Below are 18,093 nucleotides of genomic sequence, written 5' to 3'. Positions count from 1 at the left end.
ATATGGCCGTCAGCGTGTCTACAGGTGTCAAAATGAAAGGTTTGCTCCATGCACTATGACTGAAACAGTGGTTTACTGAGTGGCCAATAATGATTTGGAGAGGTATCTCTTACAAAGCTCGTACTGATCTTGTTGTGTTCGATAGAGGTAGTGTGAATGCTCAAAGATGCGTACAAAAAGTTCTCCAACACCATGATATGCCTTTCGCACAGTTCATTGGTGAAAACTTTAGATAATGCATGACAATGCACGTTACCATACCGTAAGATTCACCCGTGAGTACCTTGATGAGGTCGAGATTTAAGTTTTACTATGGCTGCCACGGAGTCACGATCTTAACACAATTGAACACTAATAATAAAACACTGAAAACGTTTGTTTTCTATACTTCCACAGAATTTATTATAACTAAGTGACTACAGCTGTTTCGGCAGAGTGCCTTTCTCAAGTGATATAGTTTACAATGTGTTTGCCTTTTTAAGTCTTCAACTGAAGAGGTTGAGGAGTGGGGAGCTGTTTGTCTCGAGTTGGTCATTCAGAATTATATCTGTATTTTTCAGTTTATTAATTTCCATAGATTCTAAAAAAGATAGCTTAAGGCCTTTATTTTGAATATGCAGAATTTGAAACTCTTCATTGAAAGAATGATTATGATCTAGAAGGTGAAGTGCGTATGTAGAAGTGTCTGTTTTTCTATTGTTGAAAGCCCTTTTGTGTTCTGCTATCCGTTTGTCAAGAGTTCTGCCAGTTTGACCGATGTACGTTTTCGGACAGTCACCACACGTTAGTTTGTACACACCACTCTGTAGTTGCTTTTGACAGAACTTTTGACAAACGGATAGCAGAACACAAAAGGGCATTCAACAATAGAAAAACAGACACTTCTACATACGCACTTCACCTTCTAGATCATAATCATTCTTTCAATGAAGAGTTTCAAATTCTGCATATTCAAAATAAAGGCCTTAAGCTATCTTTTTTAGAAACTATGGAAATTAATAAACTGAAAAATACAGATATAATTCTGAATGACCAACTCGAGACAAACAGCTCCCCACTCCTCAACCTCTTCAGTTGAAGACTTAAAAAGGCAAACACATTGTAAACTATATCACTTGAGAAAGGCACTTTGCCGAAACAGCTGTAGTCACTTAGTTATAATAAATTCTGTGGAAGTATAGAAAACAAACGTTTTCAGTGTTTTATTATTAGATAAAATGAACTTCCATCAAGTAACGGTCGAATCCATCAACAATTGAACACATTTGGAACAACCTCAAAAAACGGGTAATAACAAAGTACCAGCCCTTACAGCCTTCGGAGAGCTCAAGATGGCTGCCGTAGAGGAGTGGCGCAATATCCCCCAATCGGATATCCAGGATATCATGAATGGATTGCCGAACCGGCTCCAAGAAGTCCTAAGGGCTAGAGGCGGCAACATCCATTATTAATACTCATAATTATTTTTAATTAGACTATAATGTTCAAAATTATGTTTGAATTTTCTTCGAAGAATTTTATATCTTATATGTACTTTGGATTTGTGCTGAGCATACCTTAATCTTCTTCTTCGTCATGCTGGATTACTCCTGTTTGTCTGCCTCTTATTCTGTTTTAGTTGTTGTTGACTGTACATTGTCTTTCCACCTTTTCGGCGGCCTTCCGATGGGTCTTCTGCTATACGGCTTGTTGTTTTTACAGATGTTCGCTAATATATCTGGTCCCATTCGGTTTACATGTTCGTTCCAGTTTTTTTTTTCTTGTTTTTATCCACCTGTTAATATTTTGAATTTTGCATTGTTCGCCTATACTTCTGTTGCTTTGTCTGTCTCTTAATGATATGTCCGCTATTGATCTTAATACTTTCATTTCGAAATTTTTGATTTGCTGTTTCGTCTTTCTTATATCGGTCCTTGCCGTCTTGCTCAATTATGCCGTCTATTTCTAGTTTGCATCTACGCGGCTCTTTACTTATCACTATACATTTAGTTTTTTCTACTGATATTCTCATATTAAGTTTGTTTGCTGTGATATTGAAGGTGTGGAGCTGCCTTTGTAGGTTATCCTCGTTATCAGCAATTAAAACTGCATCATCCGCATAGCATACTATCGTGATTTTATGCGCTCCCATGTGGTATCCATGGCGTTGTCTTAATTCGTGAATTTTTGATTCATCATATTGAATAACAATGGGCTGAGCGAGTCTCCTTGGCGGATTCCTCCTTTTAGTTCTATGCGTTCTGTTTCTCCTGTTGACATTACAACTCTGGTCTTGTTGTTCTTGTTAATTTCATTAATTAGCCTTATTATCTGGTGGTCTATTTGTTCAGTTTGTAATAAATTTAAGATATCATTTCACCTCACCCTGTCAAACGCACTATTTAAATCTACAAAGCACATGCATTTTGTTTCTCCTGTTGACATTATAATTATGGTCTTGTTGTTCTTGTTAATTTCATTATAATACCTTGATAAACGACTTTTCTTTCAATAATTGTATTGTTTTCTTTTCCGCAAAAGTTTTCACAGTATTTTTCATAAAATATGGTCCAAGATTTGACAATTTCTGCAAATTGAAGGAAATACAAGGTGGGCGGTTAATTGTGCCGGAGAGTGTACTATATTTGTTTCGAAGAAATCTAAATATCCTATATAATTATAAGCAATGTTTAAACTTACCTATGATTGTTAGTATGCTTTTTCGGTTTACCATTGTGAACAGGAACGACAAGGTCATCTTTTGTCAACTGGCATTTCCACATATGTAATCGCCTCTTTTGTTCTTCAGTAAAAGCTTCTAAAGTTTCGGCTTTTTCGCACAACGAATGGAACGACATCAAGTAATCATCGGGTAGTTGTCTTAGCATTAACATTTGTGTACAAACTAGAAAAAATAACTGTTATTAAGGTGCGTTTTCACCAAAAAATATTAACAAATATCTATACACAAATATTAGCAAACATATATTAACGTTTGACAACACATAATTTCACCAAGCATACCAAAAACAAGAATTCGCGAATTTGAGTAAAGTTTGCAAACATTTGCCATCGCTCCGTCTTGTTTGTACAAATGCTTGTACGAGAAGAAAAATTCTACTAAAATGTAACACCTAATTTTGGATTAATATTTATTTATCACGTTTTTAAGTTTAAAATTTGCAATTTTTGAGATTTTTAATTCTGCAGCTTAGGATATTTCGCTGGTACCTATGATTAATGTGATTCCTAATACATTTCCAGTGAAAATAATAACTCTTTGATAAGTGTTGGCGATACAATTTTTTTTATATGCGTGTCCGCGAAGATTATAACTCCCAAAATATTTATAACGAAAAGATTTAGTTTATAATAGATGCCGACGAAAAGAATTATTTCCCTTTCTGTTTCTGTTTCTGCCGACGAAAACAATTATTTCTGAGAACTGTTTAGTAATTATAATTTTCGTGGACCCACAAACAGAAATGATGTTTTTTGCTGATACTCCTCAAAAAATAAATTTTTTCACTAACACTTTATTAGGGAATATAATTTTCAGAATCATATAATCGAAAATAATATTTTTCGCGGCGTTCATTGAAAGTTCTACTCTTAACGGCATTTTTCGGAGTTATATTTTTCGTAGGCGGCGGCGATTTATTTTACAGAAAATCTTTCAAATAGAAAGCTGTAGAAACTTTAAAAAATCTACAATTTGAGCTATGACAAGTTTAATTTAGTTAATTGTTTATTACAAAATATCCCGCGAAAGGTCCAAAATTGCCGTTTTTCCAATTGCTTTATTTATTGAAAAAAATTATTATTTTTTATTGTTTAACGCTTTAAAAATGAAGATTTCTCACATTAAAAATGTATAAACATTTTCAATTTGCAATAAGCAGCATTATAGTCTAGTTAAATCAGAGAGTGCAGCAAGAGTCTATACCAGTTTCGGGACTTTTTTGCCCTTTATCAGTAGACCCATATACTCTTCTCTCTTACTGAACTAGGATACCTCGACGCGTGCCAAAAAAGTCGGTAGATTTTTTTTCACATTACATCTACAGATGCATATGAAATGTGACACGATATCCATGGTCATCGTCCACATGTTTACAAAAAATGTTAAAAAACTTTTGTTTCCATAAACTATCAGCGCTAAAAGAAATAGGGAACATGCATAAAATGTTAAATTCGAAAAAATGCTATAAATCACTACAGAACATAATTTAACACGTTGACGGACAAAACGTCTATAGACGTCTAATTTTCATTGATGTAATGTGACACAACGTCTATAGACGTTGCATTTTTCCCTATTCTACTTTGCAAAATACATAATATAGTGTCACAACACTTGCTTATACATTTGACGCAATGTCTGTCAACGTGTTAAAACATATATCAAAGAAAAAAAAGTTTTTTTTGTCTTTTTGGCCCCTAAAGACGATTAAAATCGAGAAAAAATTCAAATTAGAGCAAGCAGCCCAAAACGCGCCCTCATTGGTCGTGACGTCATATCATTATAGTATTTGAAGCCCTCGCCATTAATTCATTAGGTTTGGCATTCGTTCTGACACTCAGTTTTATAAATATTTTGATAGTTCTTTCCTTTCCTTCAAAAATTGTATCAAACTCCAATCTCAACAAACTGGTATATTATATTATTACAATGACATACGATAAATGTCATTATAAAATATAATTATGTGACGTCGCAAGTGTTCGCGCGCTTTTTGGGTCGTTTGAAATGGTTTAAATACACAGAATATTTTAAATTTGTACTTCTATATTTGTAATTATTATGAGTTTTTGAGGCGTGAAATTTTGGAAATCTTATTTTTAAGCAAAACTGAACATTAAGTATTCTGTAATAAAAAAATGTGCAAGCTCCCTATTCAGAAATTTCCCTATTCTACCTTGCAAAATTCATATAGTGCCACAACACTTGTTTAAACATTTGACGAACTGTCCGTCAACGTGTTAAAACCGTTATTAACAAATAGGAACCCAAAATTAGGTATTACATTTTAGTAAAGTTATTCCTGGCATCGTCCTTTACAACGCTTTAAAATACGTTTTTTCATCCACAGTCTCGACTATACTTCGTTTAAACAATTTATAAAATTAAGAAAACTTCTTACCTTTGCCCATCACCTTAACAAACAAAGTAGGTAGATCCTCCCCACCCGATATTTGCAATGGACTTTGAACAACACTCTTCAACTTTTTGAGAGCCACATTCAAATCGCCTCCATTCATCACTTCGGTTTCTAATTCCATCAGCATCACACCTCGTTCCTTTAATTTGTTCACGCTTAATAGTATCTTGTGTCTAGCGCCTTTCGTTATGCCTATACTCTGAAGAGATTCTTCTTTTAGATTGACCATTTGACTGTAGGTTAAATTGTTAAAGACCCAACTGTATTTGTGTAGCCTTAAGGATTTTAACCAGGAAGTGATGCTTTTCATCGCCGGGAGATTGTTTTGGAGTTTCAAATCTTGTAACCTAGAACAGGAATAAACATGGCAAAATTATCTTCTCTTTGTTGTCAGAGTGCGAGTGTGTATCTGTATGGAGTGTGCCTCTCAACTGGAGTATAGCATATTTAGCACAAACCATACATACTATAGACCTTTGACGTAAATTGTCAAGGTCAAAACAGCACATTTAACAATTGACAGTTGACAATTAAATTAATGGGTTGTTTTTGTAATATTTACTTTTTATTTTACAGTTTGTGGCTTAATTATTATAGTGGTGTTACGTTTTTAATCAGATTTAATCACAATTTTAATCAATTTTATTAACCTCCTCTCCATTTTTTGAGTAGAATTTTTAGTTTACACTAAGCGCTGGATCATCCCGTGCTGTGTTTCTCCATATTAAAAAAAAACAATATAATGGATCCTGAAACAGTTTCCAATAGACGAGTGTGTCATCAACATTTCGGGCATATATATTTTTTGGAAGTTTGTAGAAGATTATAAGGTATTTATCTAAATAATGATCCTACAAGATTCTTTATAAATATTAAACATATCTTGCAAAAACAGTGCTTTCACGTGACACATGACAGTAGTGTTTAGCATTTTGAAAACAAATTGGAATATTTCAAGTTTTCAGTAAAACTATGACTTTTGTTTATATTGGTATTTCAGCCCTGATTACAACACTACCTACTACCATAACTTTAGACAGAACTTTTAGACAAGACTTTTAGTATTTTTTATGTAGATGGAACTTTTAAGGTAATTTTAAGTTATAGTATATTTATTGAATAAAACATTGAATTGTCTTTCTGTTGTTTTAATTTCCTGCGAAAGTTCATCAAAAGTCCCGCAAAATTTATAGTTTAAAATTCCCACCTAACTAAAATTTGTCAATTTAGTTCCCTTCCCAATCAAGAGATGGCGTTAATTCGATCCGAATTAATAATTTTCTTACATTTCTCTTGCCAAGATGTAGTATCCGGCAAATTTTAATTAATTTTGATCTGTTTGTCCTTCGTCCAGTGTGTGTTTAATGTTATTTATTACTTGCAAAATTCTATTAAAAAAAAAAACAATATAATGGATCCTACAAATACAACAAACAATATAATTTGCCGAAAGACTAACATGGCCGTGGAACGTGTAGAGTATGTATGGTTTATGATATTTAGCAAGTTCATCGCTTTTATGTACAGTAAAATCTTAAAGGGGCGACAGACACGCGAGTAAGTACGCGGACTTATAGCTCGACGACCTTTTTAGCACGTGTGCCACCGTAACTACGCGTACTTTAAGTTTTTCGAGTACACTGCTTCGAGCTTCGAGCCACGAGCCGTCATTTTATTACATTAAGCTACGCCTATATTTTTACTAATTACGCAAATTGCCTATAAATAATTAAATCGTTTATTGTTGAAAAGAGACAAGTTATATTTTAGAAGTTTTGAGAAAAACGTAAAAAACTATTCTAAACATACTAAATTATTTTTGATTATTTGTTTTTAGTAAACCTTATCAAATATTGATAAGTAGTTACATTGGAGTAAAACAATTCCATTTTATCTTTTTGTTTTTGAAAAATAATTGTTCAAAAACAAAACATTTTTGTGCATGTCTTCTGTCGAAGACATCGCAATGCAGTATGAGTAAGCTTGCCTTGTGTCACCGACGTCGAGCCGAGTAAGTCCGCTATCTTTAAACGCGCGTACCTAAAGTTTGTGTGTCTCTCAATCACTTTAACCCTCTCGACTCCCTTGAGACAATACATCCCATCAAAAATTCAAAAAATTATATTGGTTAAACGAAGCCCAGTTTTACATTGAAATTAAACATAATGGTACTTTGTTCATCCGACAATGTGCCTAAGTTATAGACAACCCATCATTCGTTTAACCTGTATTTTTTAGGTTTTACAAAAAAATATTAATGTTCGGGATATTTAATCCCAATAGTTTCAGTAGGACTAATCATCGCAATGGGTTTTTTTTTAGAATGAACCGAGGTCAACCTCTGACTCAGGCAGATATAGAAAAGTTGACCAACAATTTTTAATCTGATTCAGAATTAGACGATGATGAAGATCCATTTGTCAATAGCGATAATTCTGAAGATCCAACGTATACAGATAGTGAAGATTCTGTTGATTGATATCCTCCTGGTAGCAATTCTGCAGACTCAGATTTCGAAGTCAATGAATCTAAAGATGAGATCAATAAACAAGAAACATTAAAGCGTGGTGATGAGAAAAACAATGAAGCAGTAATTGAAAACAATGATGAACAGCCAGACACTAAAAATGAAAAGGTGAAACGGGCACAGGTAAAAAGATAGAAAATAGATAAAAAATAATTTAGTAGAATCTTCCTAGATATTTTGAACCCAGATTTCCAACTATTCCTCCTAAGAATGTCCCTGTAACTCACAACGAAATTGTTCATAGTTTTAGTCCACTACTAAGAGGGAAATGTGCCAAGGTTCAACAAATCCTCAAGCGTTCCGTTACGTGTACACAGAATTTTTCTGTTGAAATAACATCAAAATTATGTAACCTGTTAATAGTTTTATTAAAAATATATTATCTCAAGATCTAGAAATAAAAATACGCCGCAACGCACTGTGGTTCCAAATGCCAAACACGTGGTAATGAACCTTTAAAAGCATACATTATATTGTTCATATTTCGCGCTTAAGAGGAAAGGAACATTTTGACGCCTGTCAAAATTTTCAATGTATTTTAAATGTAATAATTTTTTTCGAATCCTGAGAAAACTATAATAAGTATTTTTGAAAAATTTAAACGCAGAATGAAAGATTACTTTATTACCGAGGGCCGAAAGTCCCTTAGAATGAATAAAAAGTTTCTTTTGAATGAAATATTTGAAATTAAAAATCACACTAAATTTTCTCTTAGTTTTTCACCCCTGTAACTTATTAAAATAAACACTAAAGAAGTTTTCAGGGACTTTCGGCCCTCGGTAGGAACGTAATCTTTCATTCTGCGTTTAAATTTTTCAAAAATACTTATTAGTTTTCCCAGGTTTCGAAAAAAATGAATCCCATTTAAATAGCATTGAAGCCGAAAGTTTTTACCCATCCCCTTAAGTATTTTTGGCATCGCTGATTAAGAATGACATTTTTTTTAAACAAAATGGCGGATCCAGTAAGGCGAAAAGAAATTGAAAATTTCAATCAACATGCGATTTTTTTTCCTAATTTGGTAATTTAAGGTGGCTAGTTTCAAATCTGCCATTATTTTTCTGAAAAACAAAATGGCGGGTCCAATATGGCGGAAAGAATTTCGAAATTTTGATCCTAAACGTTATTTTTCTGAAGTGATATATTATAAGGGACTTAAATTGCTGATTACGAATACAACTTTCTTTTGAAGTACAATATTCAGAACTTTATGTACAGTTACGGTCACTTAATAATTTACACCTTAATTTTTATATTGTAATATTCTACAATAATTGCAGTGTCGTACGGATTTGATAAACATGTCAAAGTCAAAAAATTTCAAAAAGTCAATGCTTGTCAAAAATGTCGCTAGTGTTGAGAAATAAAATAAAATAAAACGATATCAAACTCCTCCAAAATGGTTAGAATGCATTTGAGTGATATGCAAAAAGCAAGAGCAATTGCCAAACTCGAAGAATATTGTTCACTAAGGAAAGTTGCTGCAGATTTGTACGTGAGCCATATGTGCATATGAAAAATCAAAGAACGATGGGATAATTATCACTCTATAGCAAGGTTGGGTGGTCCAAGAGGGCAGAAGATCTCCACAGATCAACAGGATGAGTTGTTAATAGATTATTTGAGAGAATCTCCTTTTGCCAGAGCTCAAAAAGCTAATGAAGAGACAGCTTAGCGTTTCCGGGCAGTATTTGCAGTGCACGTAGAATAATTACACAAATTATTGTTTATTATTTAACATTGTTTATCATTATTTAAAATAAAATAGATTTAAAATAAAATGGATATTTTAAAACCATACTTCCCTATTTTCGTTGCCTATTAAGACCATAATCAATTTTATTCAAAAAAACTTCTTTCTATACTATCCATTTTGTTAAATTTTGTAAAATATATTAATTTATATTATTTTGATTTTTTAATTTTAAACATCTATTGTAGATACACCACTGTTAACGTCACTTTGACGTAAAAGGTGGGTTTAAACGAGGTAAAAATTTAAAAAATTGGCTCCTAGATACGTAAGCCTGTAAACTATTCAATGATCGTAACTGTACATTACTTATGTAAAACCGCCAATACATACTCATCATCCGACAGAATCATCTAATCTGCGTCATTTCACACCTTCGTATTCAAGCATCTGCAAGCAATACAAAGGCAGTTAAAGTCAGCTAAAACAATGTGATTCTCTCTCTTTAGTTGTTATTCGCAAAACTATGCATTTTGAATTTATCTTTACAAAATTTTGATTATTTCAAGTATATTTTTAGTGTTTTTTCATTAACAAATTTTAAGCATTTATTGATATCAATTCTTAAGTCAACTTATATCTTACATTAATACATACGTGCAAGATCACAGCATAACAACCCTCCTAGAAGAATCCTTATGTCACAACCTGTGGGAAGTAGAAATAGAGGTAGGCAAAAACTTAGATGGAAGGACGGTATAGATGAGGATGGGAGAAAAATAGGCGCAGCAAACTGGCAACGGTTGGCAATGGATAGGACTGACTGGCGTAATAGACTTGGGAAGGTCGAGGCTCTTTCATAGGGCTCTAGCACCATTGATGATGCTGATACATACTTAAGAAAGAAGAATCTGCTTTACAACGAAAAAACTGATAAACTGCAAAACGTTTCACACCGTTTTCAATATACCCGATTTTTTTCACTTTCAATTTCACTGCCCACCAAAATATCGTCGTACATGGCTCACTTGTCCCTAAGCTATGAATAAGAATACATCCGGTTTTATCCTTATACCTGCGTCTTACCGCACTACGATAGTATGAGGAAACAACTGCAAACCTGAAAATCTCTAGACGGGGACTTTTTTACCTCATGACCACATTTTCAGCATTTAGAACCACTGTGCAACGTAACAAAAACTTCCTTACCTTGTTTCCGAATGACTAGATTGTAAGTTACACAAGCCTGCCAACAAAGACTTCTCACTCGACAAAGAATAACTTCTGGGTTTACATGGTGGCTCGTTAAGGTTTTCCTGCGAATACCAATTGTCTTGATTGTGGCTTGGATTATCTGGACCTGGAGTAAGACTATTTGATCGTCTCTGTTTAAAGTTTTGCTGTGAATCGGGGTTGGGGCTTACAGATTCGTCGCTGGATTCAGTTGCCGATGAGTGAACGAATGTCTGGGGCTTCAGTTTCGATACGACCTACAGAAAAAAAATTTAGACAAATGAATATACTATTTAAAGCAAGCACAGGGTTAGCCCATATACTCACGGTTTTTGCTCCGCATTTTAAAGAACCGCTTGGATTGACATGAAATTTGGTACACACATAGCTAACATGTCAAAGAAAATAAGTGATATTGTGCCGATATCTACCACCCCTTCCCGGGGTGAAAAAAAATGCGTTCAAAATAAGTTCGGAAGTGGATAAACTGACTAAAATTCTAAGCAACTTTTGTTCTACAGAGTTTTTTCACTAAGTCAATACTTCTTGAGTTATTTGCGAGTGAATATGTATATACATTACAAAAACACGTTTTAAACAGTTTTTGCAAATAACTCAAAAAGTAAGTATTTTATCTAAACAAATATTCTTAGCAAAAATATAGTTTAAAAAAATGGTGTATGTATGTGTGTAGACACAATATGAAAAGTAGTTTCTTATTCGTCAAATTCAAAATCGAATATTTCAACGTGAAAACCAAAAAATAAAGCACTTTTTAGGGAAAACTCATCACAGCTTTTTTAAAGTTTTTAAAAAGATTTATTTTGGTTGTGTTTTAAAGTGTCTAGCATCAAAAGTAAGCAAGTTACGCTCAAAATAAAGTTGATCCTTTTTTTGGCAAAAACAATCGTAAAAGTCACCCCCTAATTAGCACCCTAAATGAGATTAATCGTTACCGCTTCACAAGTTACTTTACTTATGTATTCTTTATAATGATCTGTAAGTTTCATCGGTCCAATATGCGCATTTTTGAAAAAAATTGGTTTTAAATTATTTTTTTTAATTTAGTAACTTAAAAATTATACGTAATACCAAAAAACCCAAAAAGCAAAAAAATGTAGGTATTGCTTTTTTGAATATTTTGGATTTTTTGTGTTTCTGTAAGACAAAAATTGGTTAAGATATGGCTGTTCAACATTTGCATACATTTGTGATTAGTGACTCGTTCAAGCCTTTGCAACTACAGCACTCTCAAAAATAAGGACTTTGAACCGATGAGACTTACAAATCATTAAAAATATAGTTAAATAAAGCAATTTGTGAAGCGGTAACGATTAATTTCATTTGGGAAGCTAACTATTAGGGGGTGATTTTCACGCTTTTTTTTATCAAAAAAGGGATCAACTTTATTTTGAGCCTAACTTGGTTACTTTTGATGCTAGAAACATTTAAAAAAAAAATAAAAATAAAGGCTGTTTTAAACACTTTAAAAAAGTCGTGATGTATTTTCTCCGAAAAGTGCTTTATTTTTTGGTATTTCACTTGAAATATTTGATTTGGAATTTGACGAATAAGAACCTACTTTCATTAGCTACAACTCTGATTCTACTGGGTCTACAGACTTTTATAGGCTAAATTTTTGCAAAGAATATTTTTTTCGATAAAATACTTACTTTTTGAGTAATTTGCGAAAAACCATTTAAAAGAGTGGTTTTGTTGTTGAAAAATGAACATATTCACCCGCAACATCACTTTTTTCTTTGACATGTTACCTATGTGTATGCCAAATTTCATCTCGATCCAAGCGGTTCTTTAAAAATCGGACGTTTTGCAATATGTTACCGTGAGTAAATGGACTATATAGAGTGTCGGCAATATTTTAATAAGTATATTAAGAATATGACAGTGTATGAGAAAGAGAGCTGCAAACATTGAAATAAGGTAACATCAGAAGCTTTGCAGCTTTAGTAGTAAGAATAATATTGAAAAAGATGAAGTACAAACTGTTGATTTTATGACAATGAAATGTAAATAAAGACAGTCTTAAAAGACTGTATAATATGAAGAGTAAGAGTACAGGGAAAACAAGGAATGTCACTTTTTCATGAATTTTGGCTTTTCTCGCCATGTGGTAGCAAAAACTAAGTACTATCGACTAAACTGTGGATTCAGAACAATAACCAGAGAGATCAGTCTATATAAATTTTTTAAGAATTTGTATCCAGACGAAGGACCAGAATTGTCCGCACACCACTGAACAAAAATATGGAATGTTAGCAGTTCTTTTGGTGCATTATTAAATTAAAAAGTTAATATAGATTTATATTAAGATTAAGATAAAAGTTAATAAATCAATGGGAAAATCCTAATAGTTGGCTCTATACTATAGTTTAAAAAACCAATACAGAAGTAAAAACTTCGAGATGTATTCTGGTATAAAATCGTTCCGATTTTCGGAACGATTTTATACCAGAATACATCTCGAAGTTTTTACTTCTGTATTGGTTTTTTATAAAAGTTAATATTAAGATTATATAATAAGAATTGCTAGTCTTCTGTTTAGAATCTCCTAAGTAGTTTTTGGGTATCATAAGAATTAAACCTTTATTGGTGTTTATCTCAATATGTACAAAATGTGACATTCCTTATTTTCCCCCTGTACTCTTCATATGAGCCCATCAGAATCAAAACCTGCTAAATCCAAAATTTTTCCTTTTTTTTTACATGGTTTCAAAGTTCAAGTATCTATTAATCTACAGGCATGAGGGTTCGGTTTAAAACCTTCTAAATCCTCTTCAAAATATCACTCAAATGTTAACGTAGAATCAAACCCTGCTATGTCCATAGTTTTAGGAACAATTTCTTCTTTTTCTTGTATATTTTGTATGTTTTCCTATCAAAATGGTTCAATACTCAAAAATGAGCAATAAATATTATGTGGGCTTAGAATCAAAATCTGCTAAATCCAAACTAAAAGTACAAATTTCTACAGCTTTCAAAGATGTAAGGAGCATGCAGAAAAATGACTCTATACTAAATTAGTGTGCCATTTTATGACAATTATTGATGCCACTTTGATTAAGAAATGCCGGATACTTTTTGGGGAAATTTACACTTTTATGTTTTTTTAGTCTCCTGAAAAAATTCAAAAAATGGATCTAGCAGGATTTGATTCTATATGCCTCATATGTCACTAACTTTAAAATATACACCTTAAAGTTGCCGACAAATTTTGTTGAGTATATTTTTTCATATATTTTAGGTATAAGTGGTATACCCTGTATGTATATACCTAGTAGTAATATTTTAAATCAAATTTAATAGTTTATACATTTTTGAACAATTAAATTCTTTTGCATTCTCAAAAACGTATAGCTTTAAGCAACCTCAAATTATAACTAAATTACATAAACGTTTCAACTAACATCTGATTCAAATTAATTACTAATTTGCTCAGAATCGCTATTATCACTGTCATGAATCATATATTTATAATTAATTTTTTGTTGTTGGCAAATAATTAATGTACAATATACTTATTCGTTTTTCGCCAGATTACATGACTTATTGGGTGGAATGCATAAAACGTAGTATCTGCTAATGCTTCAATTTTAAATATTTTTTGCAGTTACTCGAGCGCGTCAGATTAATACATGGGGAGAAACCTTGTATCCTGAAAATGTACGTCTACCATATATTGGGTTCTAATGCAGGGGAGTCCGCTAAGGGGGGGCCGAAAAAAATGTATCCTTGGAAAAACACGCAATCGTCAGATTAAGGTAATAGACCGGTCTAGTTAGACTCAAAAATAGGAGTAAGGCTACACTAATTACCATCAAGCTGAAAATTGGCAGGATTGTTCAAAATACCATCATAAATGAAATCTAAAAAGCCCTCATAAATCCGACCCGTGCTAAAAAATTACGCGGGGTGAAAGGTCACCAAATATGGTTTTTAGCGATTTTCAGCGAAACGTAAAATCGTAAAATTAGCTCTAACAAAAAATGTAGGTTAGATAATTATCAATAAAAAATATTTTAATAGTTTTTTCCTAAGAGCCACTGTTTTTGAGATACAACGATTCAAAGAGTTGAAAGACTTCTAATAGTCATAATATAATATGTATTAGTACACCAGGTATATACATCACTCAAGCTGTAATACAAGTAAACATAATATTCTATCGGTCAACTTAACTTATATTACACATAATAATATAAGATTATAAATATGATAATGTTTCTACTATTCAGCTTGCGGTCTACCGAGGGATGCAATGTATAAGCTGTATTATATTATAGTGCCAACAAAAAAATCTTTACAAAGTTAATGTAACGCGAAAATAATAAGCATTATTTGAATTTTACGGCTTAATCCCAACAAAAATAGTAAATTGATATGTACGGCGTCATTTTGGTCCCAGAGTTACTGTCGTATTTGATGGCTATAATGATTTTACGAGAAATATTAAAGCTGCAGAGCAACGTCGTAGAACTTCAGCAACATATTCATCTTCTAATATTTTATTTGATCAATCTATGACAGTATCTACCACTCAACAGAAATTTCTTGCAAATACTCACAACAAATCTCGGTTCATTTCAATGCTGAAAGATAAGTTTATTGCTGAAAATATATCGGTAAAACAAGCTAATAATGATGCTGACGTAATCATAATTGAAACAGCCATAGAGCAATTCAATTTAACAAATACAACTATTGTTGCAGGTGAAGATGTAGACTTGCTCGTATTACTCACTGTTAGAACTCCAATCGAAAAAAATATCTTTTTTTAAAAACCTGGAAAAGCTCAACATCAATCGGAAATATATTCATCGAAAAGTTTATCTACTTTTGCAAAATGTCAAAATCGTATACTATTTTTACACGCAATAACGGGCTGTGATACGACATCTGCATTTTTCAGGAGGGGTAAAACGACTGTTTTTAAAATGTTTGAAAATCAAGATTTACTTGAATGTGCTGAAGTTTTTAAAAAAACTAATTCAACTCCACAAGAAGTTATTTCCAACGGAATTAGCTTTCTTCTCTCTATGTATGGAGCGCCTAAGAAAACTACGTGCTTAGATAAGTTTCGATATGGATGTTTTTTTAAAAGTACTCGAAACAAAAAACATGTGCAGTTATCTTGTCTTCCTCCAACCTCAGCGGCTGCTCATCAACATCTTTTTCGGGTATATTACCAAGTTCAAGTGTGGCTTGGTTATCAGCTAGATCCAAAAGACTGGGGATGGAAATTAGTCGACAGTTTATTAGAACCAATTCAAACTTTACTCCCCCCTGCGCCGGAAAAACTCCTGAACACAATTTTTTGCAACTGTAAAAAGGGATGTAGCGCTAAATGTGGTTGCAAAAAAGTTTGACTGTTTTGTTCGGTAGCATGCACTAATTATCAAAACCGGTCGTGCTCCAATGTTGAATCAGCAACAATTGAGGATTCATTTCATTCTATCGAGGAGCCATGCGATGTGTCATTATTGGGACAATTTACTTGCACCCAGGATGAACAAGAAGAAGAAGAAGAAGAAGAACAAGAAGAAGAACTAGAAGAAGAAGAAGAACTAGAAGATGAAGAAGTGGAAGAAGAACAAGGGAAGCAGAAGTATTAGAAAATTATGAACCAGTTTGATAAATTTCCTTTTTTTTTTAATTTATACCGCTTTATATAACTTTTATAATTTTTAACCCTTGCCAATATCAATTATTAAATAGCTTAATTAGCTAAATTAAACAGAATCATAACAAATCCGTGGAATAGGCCTACTGGGGAAACCACGTTAAAAAAACGCGCTAAGTATTACACTACCTCAAAGGTGGTGTGGAAACGTGTGCGCATATTATGACGATTATCACTTTTGAATCGTTATATCTCAAAAACGGTGGTTCCCAGGAAAAAAAGTAATAAGGCATTTTTTATAGACAATTATCTAATCTACATTTTTTGTTAGAACTAATTTTACGATAAAACTTACCGTTTCGCTGAAAATGGCTAAAAACCATATTTGGTGACCTTTGACCCCACGTAAAATTTTTAGCACGGGTCGGATTTATGAGGACTTTTTAAATTTCATTTATGATGGTATTTTGAACAATCCTGCCAATTTTCAGCTTGATGGTAATTTTTGTAGCCTCGGATGCGTAAGTTGACCGGAGTATAAGGTAAGTTAGGTACATGCAAAACAGTGTATATTTCAAAAATCTGACGAATTGAGCGGGGCGTAAATACGTACTCAATATTTTTCAAAAATCTATGGAATGATACCAAACACGACTTCCCACGGAGAGGGGTGGGGGGTAAATTTAATATTTTAAATACGAATCAGATCGAAAAACTGAAAAATACACTTATTCAATATTTTTGAAAAATCTATCGAATGGTACCAAACTGCCCCCCCCCCCGGAGGTGGTGTGGGGGTTACTTTAAAAATCTTAAATGGGAGCCCCCACTTTTTATTGCAGATTTGGATTCCTTACCTAAAAATAAGTAACTTTTATTCGAGACATTTTTTCGAATTATGGATAGATGACGCTATAATCTAAAAAACGATTGTTGGAAATTAAATTAAAAATGGAAAGTCCCCACTAAAATGGAAAACTTACCTTAACTTTTTTGGTTTTAAGACCTACTCTACACAACCCAATAGGTCCCCAAAGCGCTCGAGTGACTGCACATTTAGCATACTTTCCTCCCCTACCACAACCCTTACCTGTTTAAGTAAGTTCTTGAAGGAACTCTTGTCATCATTGTTAAAAGCGGGATGAATGTACAAATATGACATAATTTCAACACATTCATTATAAATCTTCATAGGAGGCGTTATAAACTCCATAAAGACCTGTTTTATAACCCTCAAATAACAATCTGCAGTTTTTTTGTTGTCTGGCTTCAGAAGTGGTAGGTGAGTTAGCAGTAAGGATAATGCTACCTGTAATAGAGAAAAGTTTGAATTAGTAAATTGTCTATAAGTACAAAGTCTCACATTTCTCATTTTACTAACACCAAGTATACTACTAGTCCAGAAAGCCACTGCGCATCCGCTAGGAAAAATATTCTAATTCGGATTCTTTGCACAATCTTACTCAAAAAGGACTCCTTTTAACAAATTTCCATGTTGCCAGGACCAAAAATTGGTCAAAAATTTTTTAAACGTTTTTGTTTTGTTTTTTTCCTAAAATTATTTTTTTTGCACGGAAAAAAGTTTTTTTAGGTTTTTTGGATCATTCCAAAGAGAAAAGGTCTTTAGTGACTTTTCTCTAAAAATGATAGTTTTTGACACATAAGCGATTAAAAATTGAAAAATTGCGAAATCGGCCATTTTTAACCCTCAAAAACTATGTGAAAAGCTGAAAATTTGAATGTTGCCAAGGTAGGTAGATATTCTTTAAACATCGATTGATGAAATCCCGAAGAGTTTTTTGCAATACAATATTTGAAACTCCTTTGTTTTTTAATTGCTAATCAAGCGTACACGACACTA

General features: G+C 32.9%; 1 protein-coding gene across 1 annotated transcript in view; it reads right to left on the bottom strand.

Annotated features, from left to right (window-relative positions):
* LOC114341395 (protein Smaug homolog 1) overlaps positions 1-18,093 on the bottom strand; it is a 51,964-nt gene that overhangs the window by 16,862 nt on the left and 17,009 nt on the right. Inside the window, exons 3-6 of the mRNA XM_028292187.2 lie at positions 17,323-17,541; positions 10,571-10,851; positions 5,124-5,488; positions 2,680-2,884 (exon numbers count right to left, since the gene is read on the bottom strand). Coding sequence (XP_028147988.1) covers positions 2,680-2,884; positions 5,124-5,488; positions 10,571-10,851; positions 17,323-17,541 — 1,070 coding nt within the window. The remainder of the gene's footprint in view (positions 1-2,679; positions 2,885-5,123; positions 5,489-10,570; positions 10,852-17,322; positions 17,542-18,093) is intronic.

Source organism: Diabrotica virgifera, chromosome 1 (genome assembly GCF_917563875.1).
Source record: "Diabrotica virgifera virgifera chromosome 1, PGI_DIABVI_V3a".
Classification (NCBI taxonomy): Eukaryota; Metazoa; Arthropoda; class Insecta; order Coleoptera; family Chrysomelidae; genus Diabrotica; species Diabrotica virgifera.
This window is presented reverse-complemented; position numbering and strand designations above follow the sequence as displayed.